Source organism: Cherax quadricarinatus, chromosome 63 (genome assembly GCF_038502225.1).
Source record: "Cherax quadricarinatus isolate ZL_2023a chromosome 63, ASM3850222v1, whole genome shotgun sequence".
NCBI classification, from domain to species: Eukaryota; Metazoa; Arthropoda; class Malacostraca; order Decapoda; family Parastacidae; genus Cherax; species Cherax quadricarinatus.
Genome location: NC_091354.1, coordinates 18,695,690 through 18,713,610, shown reverse-complemented (window position 1 = coordinate 18,713,610; position 17,921 = coordinate 18,695,690). Strand labels below are relative to the sequence as shown.

General features: G+C 38.6%; 1 protein-coding gene across 6 annotated transcripts in view; it reads right to left on the bottom strand.

The window, feature by feature from the left end:
- The window catches only part of LOC128698195 (proton channel OtopLc), a 1,090,877-nt gene that overhangs the window by 10,680 nt on the left and 1,062,276 nt on the right, over nucleotides 1-17,921 (bottom strand). For 5 of the 6 annotated variants that reach the window (XM_070098675.1, XM_053790324.2, XM_053790314.2 and 2 more), the window contains 7 exons: nucleotides 16,819-16,981; nucleotides 15,950-16,060; nucleotides 15,212-15,386; nucleotides 15,010-15,048; nucleotides 14,560-14,820; nucleotides 7,573-7,753; nucleotides 1,674-1,847 (listed from right to left, as the gene is read on the bottom strand). In XM_070098675.1, coding sequence (XP_069954776.1) covers nucleotides 1,674-1,847; nucleotides 7,573-7,753; nucleotides 14,560-14,820; nucleotides 15,010-15,048; nucleotides 15,212-15,386; nucleotides 15,950-16,060; nucleotides 16,819-16,981 — 1,104 coding nt within the window. The remainder of the gene's footprint in view (nucleotides 1-1,673; nucleotides 1,848-7,572; nucleotides 7,754-14,559; nucleotides 14,821-15,009; nucleotides 15,049-15,211; nucleotides 15,387-15,949; nucleotides 16,061-16,818; nucleotides 16,982-17,921) is intronic. The other variant, XM_053790317.2, reaches the window with a different exon arrangement.

Here is a 17,921-nt window from a genome sequence, read left to right as displayed (position 1 = left end):
GCAACCTGTGACTGAAAAACTGCTCCCAGCACTTCAATATGTGCTTAAAGATTTCCCTATGCACACACTGCCTCAGTTTTTTTAATATGTAGATATTAACCAATATTATAATTATTATTATAATCAAATAGAAGTACTTATTAACCAACAGGGCCACACAAACCATCTCCATACACTTTTAACAGGCAAAAGGCATACAGAATTCAAAGCACACTGTTATGTTAACAGGGAAAGGAACAAGGAATTCAAAGCAAGACAAAATCCTCTCTTTTTAACTTTTAAGCTTATTATATAAGAAAAAAACTGTGTAGTGACAGTACAAGTACCTCAGTTGATTATGAGACCACCAGAAATTTCCCTATAAATTTTGTGGCCCAATAAGGCCACATGACCCAACTCTTCCTACTTCTACAGCAACTAGTAATAGGAAGAACAAAAATGTAGTGAATGTGTGGTATGATGCTGACCACAGCAGTGATGCTGGTTCTTGGTAAGTCCTGCTTCTTAGTTTCTATGGAAGGAATACACACTCAACTGAGTCAGTAACCAGCTATGCCCAGACCAGTGGTGTATAGTTAGTGAATGTACAGGTAATGTATAGGGCCAAATTAACCCTTTCCAATATGTACATCTATGCTAGTGGCTTTTTGTGCTTAACAATATTTACTACATGTAAACTACACTTTGTATACTACACAAAGGGCAAGTGACAGTTGGTAAAGTATGTATAGCTATTGTAAAGAACCACATTAACTTTCTACACACTTGCATATCAACCAGCAACAGAAGCCAAAATTTAAAGCAAGGTTTTTGTTGTACCTCTTTTGGCTATTTTAAAAATAAAAAATTTGCCTTTATCTGATTTCCAAGGCACATAACCCTATTTTTCCTATATATTCTTCACTTTCCTAGGTAGTAGGTTGGTAGACAGCAACCGCCCAGGGAGGTACTACCGTCCTGCCAAGTGAGTGTAAAACGTAAGCCTGTAATTGTTTTACACGATGGTAGGATTGCTGGTGTTTTTTCTGTCTCATAAATATGCAAGGTTTCAGGTACGTCTTGCTACTTCTGCTTACACTTAGGTCACACTACACATACATGTACAAGCATATGTATACACACCCCTCTGGGTTTTCTTCTAGTTTCTTACTAGCTCTTGTTCTTGTTTATTTCCTCTTATCTCCATGGGGAAGTGGAACAGAATTCTTCCTCCGTAAGCTATGCGTGTTGTAAGAGGCGACTAAAATGCCAGGAGCAAGGGGCTAGTAACCCCTTCTCCTGTATATATTACTAAATGTGAAAGGAGAAACTTTTGTTTTTCCTTTTGGGCCACCCCGCCTCGGTGGGATACGGCTGGTGTGTTGAAAGAAAGAAAGATTCTTCACTTTGAATAGTACCAATTTTTGTCAGCATAATCTATGTAATACTAGAGGGTCTGCCATTTTCCTATTCAGTCAACTCAACATGCTTTTATTAGAAATTCACTTTTTTAGTCCTGAACAAATTTGAAGAGTGTAAAACCCAAGGCAAAACACTCTTGTTGCCAAGGTTCTATTGTATTGCACCTTGTATTGTCTTTTCAAGATGAAAGTGATCCAACTTTAAAATTTCAGCTTATAAATTGAAACCTAGTCTGTGTAATATAAAATACAAATGAAAAGAAAATTACAAACCTGAACTGGATTTGCTTCCACTTTCTGAGTTTCAAAGGTGTAGATGACCCACATCGTTAGGTTACAGATAAGCAGGAACGTAACAACCTGACGGCCAGGTTTAGTCCGTTCGTGTTCTGGCAGGGAAACCTGACGACGCTGAGTGTCCTTTATGAATACCATCTGAATTATCACCTGCAATTAACAAACTTATTTTATTAACTGCTTTACACCTTAACCCTCTGAGGGTTCAGACCCCCAATCTGAAATTTGTCGACAGGGTGAATGAATCCCCCCCCCCAAAAAAAAAAAAAAAAAAATTATGAAACCAAAGGCACGAAATGATGAAAAAATTGTTGGAATTATGCTTTTGCAAAGCTGGCAATTTTGCCCATTTTGGGTCCTGCTTCAGGCCAATTCCATTGTTCCAGTTGACCATAAGAATATAAGAAAGGAGGAACACTGCAGGAGGCCTGTTGGCTCATACTAGGCTTGTGTTGTGTCAACTGAGCACAAGAAACTGCCCATTAAACTATTTCAATTACTCAATAAAGTGATTGGAAATTGGTAATTTGGCCAATTTAATACAGAATAAAAAAAATGCCATTTTAAAAATAGAGTCCAGAATAAACAATGTAGAAAGTTCTGGCACTAAAACAACATTTCCTCTGTTCATTAGTTATGTTCCAAAGTTTCTCCTATATTACACTTGGTTTCTATTTGAATTTTTATTTGCACAATAAATAGTAGATTTACTGTTATGCAGACTACTGCATTATTGTAATATGTAATTGTATAACTAATGTCAGTGCATTCATGAACACGTATTAGATGGGCCAGTTGGACACACATTGTTTGAGTGACATGATTTATGTTTCATTGGCTGAATTCATAAAGTATGTAATGGACTCGTTGATAAATAATTTTGTATATAGACATATGAACAGTTCATTGAGGAAACATTTTGCTGCAAGTGGTTTCTTCAGTTCATTACTACCATAATTTCTTAGCTAGCAAAATGTTGAGGTGCAGCTCCTAGAACCAATAGGTGCAAAATGAGTATTGGGTGCATAATAAAGTTATCAAACTAAATTAATTCAATAAATAGTAGAAAAAGCCTAAAGGAAAAAAAAAAAAAGGAGGTCTGCTTACAAGTTAAGGAAAAATGCCAAATTTCAGCCATATGAATGACATTTGAGGCATAATAAGCATAATTAACAAGGAATCTTTGTACAATGGAACCTCTATTTATGAGTTTAATCCATTCCGTGACCTTGTTCACATCTCGATTTGCTCATTTGTTGAGTCAATTTTCCTCATTTAAATTAAGTGAAATGGAATCCGTTCCAGTGGAATTCCAGGCATGACAAAATACTTCAATATTTCCCTAATATCAACTATACGGCTTATTAATCTATCACAATTCATCTAATATGACATAATAAACAATATTAATAACATAGAAACATGATATATACACAAGAATGAATGAAATATGTCATTATGTATGTGGCTAGTGATAGTGTGATAGTGCGGCAGCGGTCATTGTTGTTGTTTGGGTGTATAAGGCCACCACAACAGCCATTCCTGCTCCTGACTACATACCTTCTCATGGTAAGCCAGAGTAATATAAGAGGGGACTGGAGACGTGACTAATGAACAGAGAAAATGTTATTTTAGTACCAGGAATGTCTGCATTGTTTACCCTATTTTGAAATTTGTGTGAAATTGGCCAAATTGCTAATTTCTGACCACTTTATTGGGTAGTTGAAATAGGTGAATGGGCGGTTTCTTGTACTCAGTCGATAGAATAGAAGTAAGTTTATTCAGGTATACACAAATACAGTTACATAGATTATCATACATAGCAGCATATGTATACAGAACCGAGGGTAACCCAAAAAAGTCAGACAGTGACTTATTTCCAGTACCTGGCTTGGGTTGCCATATATGATTTTTGGTAAATATTTTTTTCTCAGTTGTTCGTTGGGTTATCTTATTGAAACTTGGGCAATTTATGATGGAAAGATGCTTCTTAACGTACACCAAAAATGAAAAAAAATTTGGACAATAAATAACGGAGTTCACTTCTCAGCCATTAGCTGCCTCTTAGCAGTATATTTTTGTGTGGTTTTTATGGTTGTATTCTCGTTTTTGTGGTCTCATTTGATAGACTGGAAGCCATATTACAGAAACAGATATGATTTTGATTGGTTTCACGACAAAAAGTACCTTGAAATTGAGCTTAAAGTAGTGCAAATGTTCCATTTTTGATGATGTTCAATGAACTTTCTTGTGTAAGTCAAGCTGATTAACTTTATTAAGTGTATTCTAACCTAACCACTCTGTAATCCAGCAAATTCAATAATCCAGCACACTACAGGTCTCAGTGATGCTGGACCCGTATCTTGATGACAACATTCTCCATAGTCAAAAATCAGGCTTTAGGAGATCTTACTCAACCAACACCTCCCTAATTAATCTGATGAATTACATGAAAATTGACATGTTGATAAGGAACCTCAGAAATGGTAACCTTAGACTTGCAAAAGGCCTTCGATACTGACTACCACAATATATTATATAAGAAACTTCAAGCTATCGGCATAGGTTCCGACGACTGGTTTAAGTCCTACCTTAGCAACAGGAAACAAATTGTCAAAAATCAACAAAACAGAATCAGAACCCCTGCTGATAGCATGTGGTGTTCCCCAAAGTGGTATTCCGGGTCCCGTATTATTCCCATGTTATATAAACGACATGCCCATCAGTGTCAAGTGCAAACTCCTACTGTATATAGATGAGAGTGCTTTGTTAGTGTCAGGTAAAGACCTACAAGATACAGTGGAACCTTGACTTACGAGTTTAATCCATTCTGTGACCTAGCTTGTAACTCAATTTACTCATATATCAAATCAATTTTCCTCATTTAAATTAACTGAAAAGCCATTAATCCATTCCTGCACTCTGGTGACAAGACAGAATGCTTGCATATGACACTAATATCAACTGTACAGCTTATTTATCTATCACAATTCATCTAATATGACATAATAAATAATATAATTAACACAGAAACATGATATATACTCTAGAATGAATAAAATACGTAGGCCATAATATGATGGCAGAGGCAGCAGCAGAAGCGTCCACCATTTCCTGTCTAACTCTGTCTAGAGTATCTTCTCGTGCTCTTATTGTAAGAGAAAACGGAGTATTTGTGAGGCTAACTGCAGAAATATCGTAATACATAAATCATAATACACTACAGAATGTAAAGAAATGTTAAACTGTTTATATAAAGTGTATATGTACTTACACACTTGGAGCAGGGATGGTGGGGTAGGCTGAGGATGGGGGATGCTGAGGGTGTGGGATGCTGAGGGTAGGGGAGGTTGAAGGTGGGGGAGGTTGAGGATGGGGGAGGTTGAGGGTGTGGGATGCTGAGGGTAGGGGAGGTTGAAGGTGGGGGAGGTTGAGGCTGTAGCGTATGATGTCAGTGGCCTTGTAAACCTCAAACAGCATTGTTTTGTTTGATCACTGAATATAACTGATACAATTTGTTTTTTTAATCACTGAATATAACTGATACAATTTGTTTTTTTAATCACTGAACATAACTGATACAGTTTGTTTTGTTTAATCACTGGACATAACTGATACAGCTTTAGTATCTACATATCGTAGATGTACTAGGCTGGTATTGCCTGGCTAAGTCCATGGAAATCATCGTCTTTTTCTTCTCAGCACTGTCCTTTGCACTTATTTTCTTAGGACCCATGGTTAGAAAAAAGAAATTGGGCCAAATGACTGTAAAAAAAAAATGCAAGCAAGCATGAAAGAACTGCTCCCACAGCTATGTAAACATGTGTACAATGTTTTGGCATCAGGTGTGCCATCTAGCGGCAGCATTCTGAATTATTATTACATACGTATTATGTATTATTATTATTAATTTAGGGAACTGAAGCTCTATCATTATTATAATAATAATAATTATTATTATTATTAATTTAGGGAACTGAAGCTCTATCATTATAATAATAATAATAATATCAGGTTGGAGGGAGAGAGTATGGAGGAGGTGAATTTTTTTTTTTTTTCAACAAGTTGGCCGTCTCCCACCGAGGCAGGGTGACCAAAAAAAGAAAGAAAATCCCCAAAAACAAAATACTTTCATCATCATTCAACATTTTCACCACACTCACACATTATCACTGTTTTTGCAGAGGTGCTCAGAATACAACAGTTTAGAAGCATATACATATAAAGATACACAACATATCCCTCCAAACTGCCAATATCCCAAACCCCTCCTTTAAAGTGTAGGCACTGTACTTCCCATTTCCAGGACTCAAGTCCAACTATATGAAAATAACCGGTTTCCTTGAATCCCTTCAATAAATATTACCCTGCTCACACTCCAACAGATTGTCAGGTCCCAAGTACCATTCATCTCCATTCACTCCTATCTAACACGCTCACACACACTTGCTGGAGGTGAATGTATTCAGATATTTAGGAGTGGACGTGTCAGCAGATGGGTCTATGAAGGATGAGGTGAATCATAGAACTGATGAGGGGAAAAAGGTGAGTGGTGTGCTTAGGAGTCTGTGGAGACAAAGAACTTTGTCCGTGGAAGCAAGAGGGGAATGTATGAGAGTATAGTTGTACCAACACTCTTGTATGGGTGTGAAGCATGGGTGATGAATGTTGCAACAAGGAGGGGCTGGAGGCAGTGGAGATGTCATGTCTGAGGGCAATGTGTGGTGTGAATATAATGCAGAGAATTCGTAGTTTGGAAATTAGGAGAAGGTGTGGGATTACCAAAACTATTATCCAGAGGGCTGAGGAGGGGTTGTTGAGGTGGTTCAGACATGTAGAGAGAATGGAACAAAACAGAATGACTTCGAGTGTATAAATCTGTAGTGGGGCAAAGGTAGGGTAGGGGTCGGCCTAGGAAGGGTTGGAGGGAGGGGGTAAAGGAGGTTTTGTGTGCGAGGGGCTTGGACTTCCAGCAAGCATGCGTGAGCATATTTGATAGGAGTGAATGGAGACAAATGGTTTTTAGTACTTGACGTGCTGTTGAAGTGTGAGCAAAGTAACATTTATGAAGGGATTCAAGGAAGCCAGCAGGCCAGACTTGAGTCCTAGAGATGGGAAGTACTATGTCTGCACTCTGAAGGAGGGGTGTTAATGTTGCAGTTTTATAACTGTAGTGTAAAGCACCCCTCTGGCAAGACAGTGATGGAGTTAATAATGATGAAAGTTTTTCATTTTTGGGCCACCCTGCCTTGGTGGGAATTGGCCGATGTGTTAATAAAAATAATAATAATAATAATAATAATAATATTATTATTATTAATTTAGGTAACTGGAACACAGATCCAATTCCCTAGATCAAAAGCCCCTCACGTGTCAAGGAACCTTGATGCTGGTGAGGGGCTCTTGATCTAGGGAATTGGATCTGTGCTCTAGTTATCTAAATTAATAATAATTATTATTATTATTATAATAACAAATGCCACCAACTCAGTGCACTGTTTACTTCTCTGTGGGAGCAGTTCTCTCATGCTCTGCTTACATTTTTGACAGTCATTTGGCCAAATTTCATTTTTCTAAGCATGGGTCCTATAAACAAGTGAGGTGTCCAGGTTTTGCTTTGATGGGGAAGCAGGGGGAGCTGGCTCATAACTCATATGTTGGCTTGTAACTCAGAGCAAAAAATCGACCCAGGGACGGCTCATTGATAACCAGCAAGTATGCCGAGCCAATCATCACAAAACAAATAATTAACTATTAAAGGTAAGGGGCGTGGTTAGGAAAGAAATGAGAAAACATGAAACTTGGCAATGGCGTCTGAGAACTTTACATATCAATTTATCTAACAGATTATTTAGAATTATTTCTTAAAACTTACCTGAAGTACAGAAAGTATTCCAGTAACCATGACAAGCAAATTTGGCTCCTTAGTATAGGCAGAGAGAGACCCAGCAACTGTCGAGAAAACAGCATATGCAAAGAGGCCAAATGCAGACACCATAAGAAGAATGTCATCCAATTCTTCTTCTCGTTCTCCATGGAATTTGAGTTGACGAACCCTGAGAGGAAGGATGACTATCAGTGAAATGCAAACTATCATAATGTAGCAAAGTTCATGTCATAAGTGTGGTAATTTTGAGATGCTCAGTCCTTGTAGTATCAAGTGTTGCAGGTGTCTTACTCAAACCTGTCAGCATTATATACCATAAATATGATTCGAGGTAGTAGGTTGGTAGACAGCAACCGCCCAGGGAGGTACTACCGTCCTGCCAAGTGACTATAAAACGAAACCCTGTAATTGTTTTACATGATGGTAGGATTGCTGATGTCTTTTTTTCTGTCTCATAAACATGGAAGATTTCAGGTATGTCTTGCTACTTCTACTTACATTGTGGTCACACTACACATGCATGTACAAGCATATATATACACACTCCTTTGGGTTTTCTTATATTTTCTTACTAGTTCTTGTTCTTGTTTAGTTCCACTTATCCCCACACCTCTTGCCAATACCCGAGCATTCACTTCTCTTATAACTCCATCTATAAATATATTGATCAACCATGGTAACATCACACATCCTTGTCTAAGGCCTACTTTTACTGGGAAGTAATCTCCCTCTCACCTACACTCTAACCTGAGCCTCACTATCCTCGTAAAAACTCTTCACTGATTTCAATAACCTACCTCTTATTCCATACATTTGCCACATCTACCACATTGCCCCCCTATCCACCTCATCATATGTCTTTTCCAAATCCATAAATGCCACAAAAACCTCTTTACCCTTATCTAAATACTGTTCACCTAAATGTTTCACTGCAAACACTTGGTCTACACCCCCTACCCTTCCTAAAGCCTCCCTGTTCATCTGCTATCCTGCTCTCCATCTTACTCTTAATTCTTTCAATAATAACTCTACCATACAGTTTACCAGGTATACTCAACAGACCTATTCCCCTATAATTTTTACACTCTATTTTGTCCCCTTTGCCTTTATACAGAGGAACTATGCATGCTCTCTGCCAATCCCTAGGTACCTTACCCTCTTCCATACATTTATTAAATAAAAACACTAACCACTCCAAAACTATATCTCTACCAGCTTTTAACATTTCTCTACCAGCTTTTAACATTTCTATCTTTATCCCATCAATCCCAGCTGCTTTACTCCCTTTCATTCTACCCACTGCCCCATGCACTTTCCCCCAACTCACAACTGGCTCTTCCTCACTACTATAAGATGTTATTCCTCCTTGTCCTATACATGAAATCACAGCTTCCCTATCTTCATCAACATTAGCAATTCCTCAAAATATTCCCTCCATCTTCCTGATACCTCTAACTCTCCTCTCCTATTTTTAACTAACAAATTTATTCATTCCCTAGGCTTTCTCAACTTATTAATCTAATTCCAAAAATTTTTCTTATTTTCAACAAAATTTGTTGGTAACATCTCACCCACTCTCATTTGCTCTCTTTTTACACTGCTTCACCACTCTCCTAACTTCTCTTTTTCTCTCCATATACAGTGGACCCCCGCTTAACGATCACCTCCAAATGCGACCAATTATGTAAGTGTATTTATGTAAGTGCGTTTGTACGTGTATGTTTGGGGGTCTGAAATGGACTAATCTACTTCACAATATTCCTTATGGGAAAAAATTCCGTCAGTACTGGTACCTGAACATACTACTGGAATGAAAAAAGTTCGTTAACCGGGGGTCCACTGTACTCCTCCCTCCTTGCATCACTTTTACTTTGTAAAAACCTCCCATATGCTAACTTTTTCTCTCTTACTACTCTCTTTACATCATCATTCCACCAATCGCTCTTCTTCCCTCCCGCACCCACTTTCCTGTAACCACAAGTGGGTGCGGGAGGGAAGAAGAGCGATTGGTGGAATGATGATGTAAAGAGAGTAATAAGAGAGAAAAAGTTAGCATACGAGAGGTTTTTACAAAGTAGAAGTGTAGATTTATATATGACATATATTAAAAAAAGCAAGGATTTTTTGATAAAAAAAAGTTAGAGTCAACTTATACATGAAGTCAGGTTATATTCGAGTATATATTTAAGAATTAGAATTTGAGGCATCTGTGGAAACAAAGAACATCATCCATGGAGGCAAAAATGGGAATGTGTGAGAGTATAGTGTTACCCACTCTCCTATGGGTGTGAAGTATGGGTTGTGCATGTTGCAACAAGGAGGCTGGAGGCAATGGAGATGTGTTTGAGAGAAATGTGTGGTGTAAATATTATGCAGAGAATTCATAGCCTGGAGATTAAGAGGAGGTGTGGGGTTACCAAAAGTATTACCCAGAAGGGTTGCTGATGTGGTTTGAACATTTAGAGAGGATGGTGCAAAACAAGATGACTTGGAGGATGTATAAATCTGTAATGGAGGGTAAATGGGGTAGGGGTCACTCTAGGAAAGGTTAGAGGGAGGGGGTAAAGGAGGTTTTATGTGTGAGGGGCTTGGATGTCTAGGCATGTGTGTGTGTGTTAGATAAGAATGGAGGCAAATGGCATTTGGGACTTGACGAACTGTTGGAGTGTGAACAAGGTAACATTTTGTAAAGGGATTCAGGAAAACTGGTTAATGGGACTTAAGTTCTGGAGATGGAAAGTACAGTGCCTGCACTTTGAAGGAGAATTGGGGATACATTTGCAGTTTGGAGGAGCATGTGCCTCTGGCAAGACTGATAGAGTGAATGATGGTAAAAGTGTTTCTTCTTTTTGGGTCATCCTAACTTGGTGGGAGACAGCTAGTGTGTTAAAACTATCCAGATGCCAAAACTCCCCAGATGCTAATACATGTACTTTTTTTGCAGTTAACCCTTAAACTGTCTATACGTAGATCTACGATCACGTGCGGCAGGCTCTGAAAGTAGATCAATGTTTTATTTTTCATTCCTTCAAATTTGGTGCAATTGGTCTGATTCGCCTAGACATGAAAGAATGGCTCTGTGCACTCGGGGACCACTTGGTACCTTGTAGGAGCACTAGTTCAATTGAGGGCCAGCTAGAGCAAATAGTGTGGCAAACACCAGTGATTCACTGATGTCATGTCATACTAACACTCACATTTTAAGAGGAAAGTAAAAACAGGTTAGATAAATGCATGAGTGGGTGTGGATGGGTGTGAGTTAGACCTGACTAGCTTGTGCTACTGGGTCAGATGTTATGCTCCTTCTTTCAGTGGATGTGACCTGACTAGGTGGGTCATTGGCCTAAGCTGGGGGGTGACATGGACCTGCCTTGCATGGGCCAGTAGGCCTGCTGCAGTGTTCCTTCTTTCTTATGTTCTTATGTATTCGGGTGGCTGGTTGGCTGGCTTTGGCTGTCTCTGTCTGTATCTGTCTGTATCTGTCTATATCTCTGTCTCTCACATGTACTCATAAATACAGTTATCATACATAATGTAAATTACCTAGGATAACCCAAAAATTCCAGGCCAAGTGCTATACAGTGTTTGTAGATGTAAGACATAAACATGACGCAAATAATAGTAGTGTCACTTGCTCAGCAATCAGGGAGCGGCCCATGCACCACAAACCAACAAGTTTACTAGCTGCTCCCTGAGACAGAGACAAGAAGATGGAAAGACACACACACACAGGCAGACAGAAAGACAGATAAGCAGAACTTGACAGACAGGTAAGCAGAGCTAGACAGACAGATGTACAGATGAGCAGAGCTAGATGGGCAGATGTACAGATAAGCAGAGCTAGACAGATAGATGTACAAATAGACAGACATACAGACATGTTTGTGTGCATGAGTAAAAACATAAAAAGGCAAGGTTCCCCCCTCCAGCAGTGCACATTCAACAAATGTCACTTGTTATCTGATGCTTGTCATAAAACCATTTTTCAAGGAGTTCATATTACACTCCAGGCACACACAGAAGACAGAAAGACAGATAAGCTGAACTGGACAGGCAGATAAGCAGAACTAGGCAGACAGACAGACAGATGTACAGATACAGACAAGACTGATTGATATACAAAGACATGTTTGTGTGCAAGAGTAAAAACATATAAAGGCAAGGTTCCCTCCAGCAGGGCACATTCTGACCCTTGTCATAACACCATGCTTCAAGAAGTTTCATACTCCAGCGTGTCTAAAACATTGTTGAGACTTATAAATACTTTGTATATATTTCTAGACAATAGTAAATGACCAGGGCAGGTGAAAATGTTCACCTGTCAGTGTGATTGTTACAATTTGAGTATTATTTCAGTACATAATATTAGTGTCAGAACAAAGATTAGCTATGAAATCACAAAACTATTATAAACTGTAATTATCAGAGCATAAAAATTATATAAATTAATCGAAAAACGATAAAACAAGGTAAATCGACAACACTTCTGCAAGCGGCAGGACTGGCTGTTGCCATCAGGTGAACATCCAGAGACAACTTCGTGCTCTTATATCTTGGTAAGTACTGGTCCTAAAAAAATTTTTTTTGGTCCTTATACTGCACAGAAAATTGCCCTCTTTAATTTAACAACAAAAAAAATTTTTTTTAATTTTCAAAATATTTGGAGCGCCACACAGGTGAATGTAGTTCTACGTTTGGACAGTTTAAGGGTTAATGGTTAATTTTAACTGGATTATATTGACCAGTGATCATGAAGGCAAGATAGTTTAACAAAAATTTACATACACACTGAAAAACATGATTTTAAAAATTATTTATTTGACTTTTTTCAGCATCTCATGATTTTAAACCCCTCTGAGATGGAAGTACTGGCCTAAGCTCCTAAACAGAAATCCTGGCTGTGCCACTAGAGCTATCCCCTCTCCCTCATATATACAGAAGCTCCACATTTACTCCAATTTCTCAGCCCAACAGGGTATTTGAAAACATAAAATGATCAAAAACCCAGCACAAATCAGCCCCAATAACCTTAAAAGACACAAAGAAAAACAGCTCATCTTTACAGCTCTGACCACAAGAAATGCTACTTTTTTTTTTACTGCCAGATATAAGATATTACTGCTCTCCAATTCAAGCCTTCCATTCTGCTTGAAATGGTCTGCATAACCAGAGGACTTTCCAAAACATATGAAATAAATGTTGCACAACAGTGTAACACTGTACAGTGGACCCCCGCATAACGACTTTAATCCGTGCAAGAGGGCTGATTGTTATGCGAAATGTTCGGTATGCGAATGAATTTTCCCCATAAGAAATAATGGAAATCAAATTAATCCGTGCAAGACACCCAAAAGTATGAAAAAAAAAATTTTACCACATGAAATATACATTTTCCTACACACAAAGAGAAGGATACATGCACAATAGTAGAGTAGTACATGCACAATATATATTGTGCATGTACTACTCTGCTAAATGAAGAATAAATGACACTTACCTTTATTGAAGATGCAGCAATGACTGATGAGACACTGTGTCCTGGGAGTGCCTTTTCCTCCTGAGTACTGTAGGTCCTGTTTGGCATTTTCTTCCAGAACAGGCCTTATCACACTGTGTATGCCACTACGATTCTTAAATCTCTCAAACCAACCTTTGCTGGCTTTAAATTCACCAATATGAGCACTAGTTCCAGGCATTTTTCCCTGTTCACCTGGGTGTTAGTCGACTGGTGTGGGTTGCATCCTGGGAGACAAGATTAAGGACCCCAATGGAAATAAGTTAGACAGTCTTCGATGACACTGACTTTTTTGGGTTATCCTGGGTGGCAAATCCTCTGGGGTTAATTGTTTCTTGGTATTCTCAATAAGCCACACCAACAACGGTGCTACAGCAGCAGCAGCAGCTGACGGTGGTACAACAGCAGCAGACGAAGCTACAGCAGCAACAGACGATGCTACAGCAGCAACAGACGATGCTACAGCAGCAGCAGACGATGCTACAGCAGCAGCAGACGATGCTACAGCAGCAGCAGACGATGCTACAGCAGCAGCAGACGATGCTACAGCAGCAGCAGACGATGCTACAGCAGCAGCAGACGATGCTACAGCAGCAGCAGACAATGCTACAGCAGCAGCAGACGATGCTACAGCAGCAGCAGACGATGCTACAGCAGCAGCAGACGATGCTACAGCAGCAGCAGACGATGCTACAGCAGCAGCAGACGATGCTACAGCAGCAGCAGACGATGCTACAGCAGCAGCAGACGGTGCTACAGCAGCAGCAGCAGCTGACGGTGGTACAACAGCAGCAGCAGCTGACAGTGCAGCAGCAGCTGACAGTGGTACAGCAGCTGTACCACCAATAGTAGCGATGGTTGATTGGGGTTTATTATACAACCTGGCCAGCTCGGAGACACGCACTCCACTTTCATACTTATCAATGATCTTTTTCTTCATCTCTATAGTAATTCTCACCCTTATTGCTGTAGGGTTGGCACTAGAAGCTTTCTTGGGGCCCATGGTCACTTATTTTCCAGAAAAAATCACCAAAAACACTGTAATAATACGAAATGTTCCTATTGTATACTTGGATGTTACCGCGGAGGCTGGCTGGTAAACAATGCCACCGGCGGAACATGTGAGCGTGGCTCAGGCCGCACATTGGACGCGTCTCGGACGAAGAGCGGTGAGCGGGTTTTTGGGCGGTATGCGAGAGCAAAATTTTTGCGAAAAAAGCGAGTGGTATGCGGATTGTACGGTATGCGATGCGTGCGGTATGCGGGGGTCCACTGTATATCTTTCGTAAATATTTTTGTTTTGCTTTATATATAGAAGAATATACTGTACATGCATATACACATACTTTTTATAGAACATACAAGCAGTTATACAAGCATACATACATACCTTCAATATAATTAATACCTGTTTCTTCTTCACATTTCTGTGTGTCTATTTTTCTATTTTGAGAACTGACCTGACAAAACCAATGAACATGGCAATTATACTGAAGAACATGATCCCACAGTGAGAGCAGTCAGCCAGGTATATAGCCAGCATTTTGAGCTCTTCTCGGTTGACTAGCACGAAGAAAAGGATGAGACAGATCAATGAAGCTACCAGGACAAGAAGTCCGCAGAAGAGCCCCTTGCTGGCACCCACACAGTCCACACGGGAATGGCAGCGTCTAGACACTACTGACATGCCGTCTCCTGGCACTTCTGGGTCATACACAAACCTGTTGAAAAAATCTCTTTTGTTCAAAGAACAGTACACTAACTTATTACAATAAAATATCCATTTGACACATTAAATGTAATAATCCACTAAATAAAAATATTATTTCAGTGCAAAATCTGAGTTGTATATCAAAGCAATTTTGAAATTCCTGCATATTCAAATGATCTTTCAACAAATGATACTTCACCTTTCTTGTTGGTATGACTCTTTCAGTGGTAAATCCTTCCTGTTACATTAAAAAAAAAAGCGTATATTGTTTAAATTTTAGCCAAATTATTTATCCTAAAATTAAAAAAATATTCAATTAGTGACAACTTACTTTACAAATTTTAATAACGTTCACATTATGAACATTCAAGACACTGAGTTGTTAAAATGAAAACAATTACCTAGGATTCCGACCAATATGCTTCCACATTATATAGAGCACTGCAGCACCGATGAGAGAGTACTCGACAATGAAGGGGTACAGGTATGGAGCCGAGTCTGATACAATGGAACCCATTATCTCCACTCGTTCACAAGTACGGTTGACAATGTCCTCTTCATTTGCCCAGCCACTTGCTGCAGAATCATCAAATTTAACAACTTTCATTTGCTGAGAAGTGCTATGTATTCACAATATTACTTCAGTAAAGGGAAAACAAACTATAAATAAAAATGCAAGTAAGAAAGGATGATAGCACTGCAAGATTCACAAAGCATACAGTATCAAAGAACCTCTAAACTGTTGCAGAGAAAGACATGCACAATAGCTAATTAAAGCACTCAGAGTAATACCCATTAAATACCATCCGTACATAATCTAAAACATTCAGGCCATTGTTGTTATTTTTTAGGACCTCTCATGCAAAATCCTCATGATGCATAAGTATGCACACCAAGGGAAAAATACAGCTGTTGAAATGCTGCACTGTAAAAGTTAATTAGTACTACATTTCCACTGATACATGTATATGGTACTTCATTAAAAATATAAAAATAAACACTGATAACATTCCTGTACTATGATAACAGGCCAAAATTGATACATAAAGCACTAGTGTTTGGGCCAAAAAAATAATCCTGAGAGTTTAGTTTCCCAGGCTCAAGCTCACAAGAGTGCACTTTAGTCCCGAGGGACATACCCTGCTGCATGGTTTCATTGATTTCCTGCATTTCAACGAAATCGTCCAGATTATAGAGGTACTTGTTGGGGGCCATGAGGCCACGATTTTCCAGTGCACGCCGAATACCCTCTGTCAGTGAGAAGAGAGAGTGAGTCAGACAAGTCTACACCAGAAGGGTGGTTAGTCTAAAGAGAGCTAGCTTACTAGCAAGCTTTCTACTTTAATGAACATTAGAAGCAGAAGTAAAAATTTAGTAATGAAGGAAAAGCTCACTGCCTTCACTAAATTTTTTACTGGCATAAAGTGATATGGTAGTAAGTGTCATCTTCAAAACTCTTTAGATATTGTCATTATTTAAGTTTTAGAGAAGGAAATTCTTAACAGACTGGCAAGAAAGTTTGGCTACAACTACACTGAGTCTTGAAAAGTAATATTCATCTGTGGGTTAGAAGTGCAAAAATATCTTAATATGAAATGTATGAAGTAACTAACATAGCAAGCCATGAGTACGCAACAAGAACAAGTGCAATAAACAGTACCTACTGAGTTGAGTTGGCAACAGAGTAAGCCTGATAGAAAGATATTTGTTGACAGCTTTTACAGAAGAATATATACATTAGAGTACTTTACCTTATATAAATACAATATATTTATCATTAATCTGCAGCCACAAAGAATAATTTATTATTTATTATATTCATGGGATGATAAATTTATAAGGATCATATTAGCACCCAGATAATATAAACTAATCAAGCTTGATCCAAGGGAGAAGAGGTTAGCTCCAATTCCTTGGATCAAGAGCCCTTTGCCAGCATCAAGGCACCTCCCATGAAGAGTTCACAATGAATTAAATATATACTGCTTAGGCATAAAATATCACTCACCAAGGATCATGTAGTCTTCTCCCTTGTGTCCCTGTGCTACCCTGAATTCGTTGATTTCCTTCAGACTCTCCCGTACTAGGGTTCGCACCCACACACACAGGTTTGTGGCCACAATGTGCATCAAGCCAAACCGGGCAAGGAATTTGAACTTGTGGATATTTAGCTATGGAAATACAATATTTATATTAAAAAAGCTTTTACTCTATATCTTTCAAAATATGTAACAATTGTGTTAAACATTGTCATACTACAGTAGTATTAGACCTGTACAAATGAGGAAATTAATTTTGCTTGGTTTCCCCAGACAGGCTTTCCGTGCTTAATATGGGTTTACCTTGTGACTCTGCTAGTCCTGATGTTCCATTTCTGTCAGTAACTGTGTGTGCATTAGGACCTACACATTTGCCATATGCAATCAGTGCAGTGTGTAAGGCTTAATGAAGTTTCTTATGCTAAGTTAATTGTTGATGGTTTTACTAAGCTTGATACAGCTGTCATGATCCTGGAACGCTTCAACTGCATAAAGTCAGTAACATTTATATATTTATTATGTACTGAACATATGTATGAATAATAAAAGCATGGTACTGTACAACATGGAATATACTTATACTGTAGTCATAGTACAACTTGATAAGTTTTTTATACTTTCTCTATCTCCAAAGCATGGAATCAGTAACTTTCATTTTTTGTTTTCTTGTTGCAAATAATTACACTATTAGCTTCTGCCATTTCACGACTGCTGTTGCTGAGGTAACATTAATCATTTTCACAATTCTTATTTTTGAGGTAAAAGCTTTCAAATTGCTGCATATACTGTACTTTCAAAGGCCTAAGATTCAAAGAAGAAACAATATATAAAATACTAAGGTTTTCCTCCTCTGAGGAAGGGTAATCAAAATAAAATAATGATATAAGAGCTAGTGGCTTATATGAGGCAGTTCCTATATTTAAACAGCTAATGCAACCACTCATGATTTCGTCCAAGCTATACATGAAATTTTCTAGTTTACTGGTGTCAGTGTTAATGTAAGGTATGCTATGCCACACACTGGTGACTATCTTCAAACTTGTGCAAACTCCCAGAAAAACAAAGCATCTGA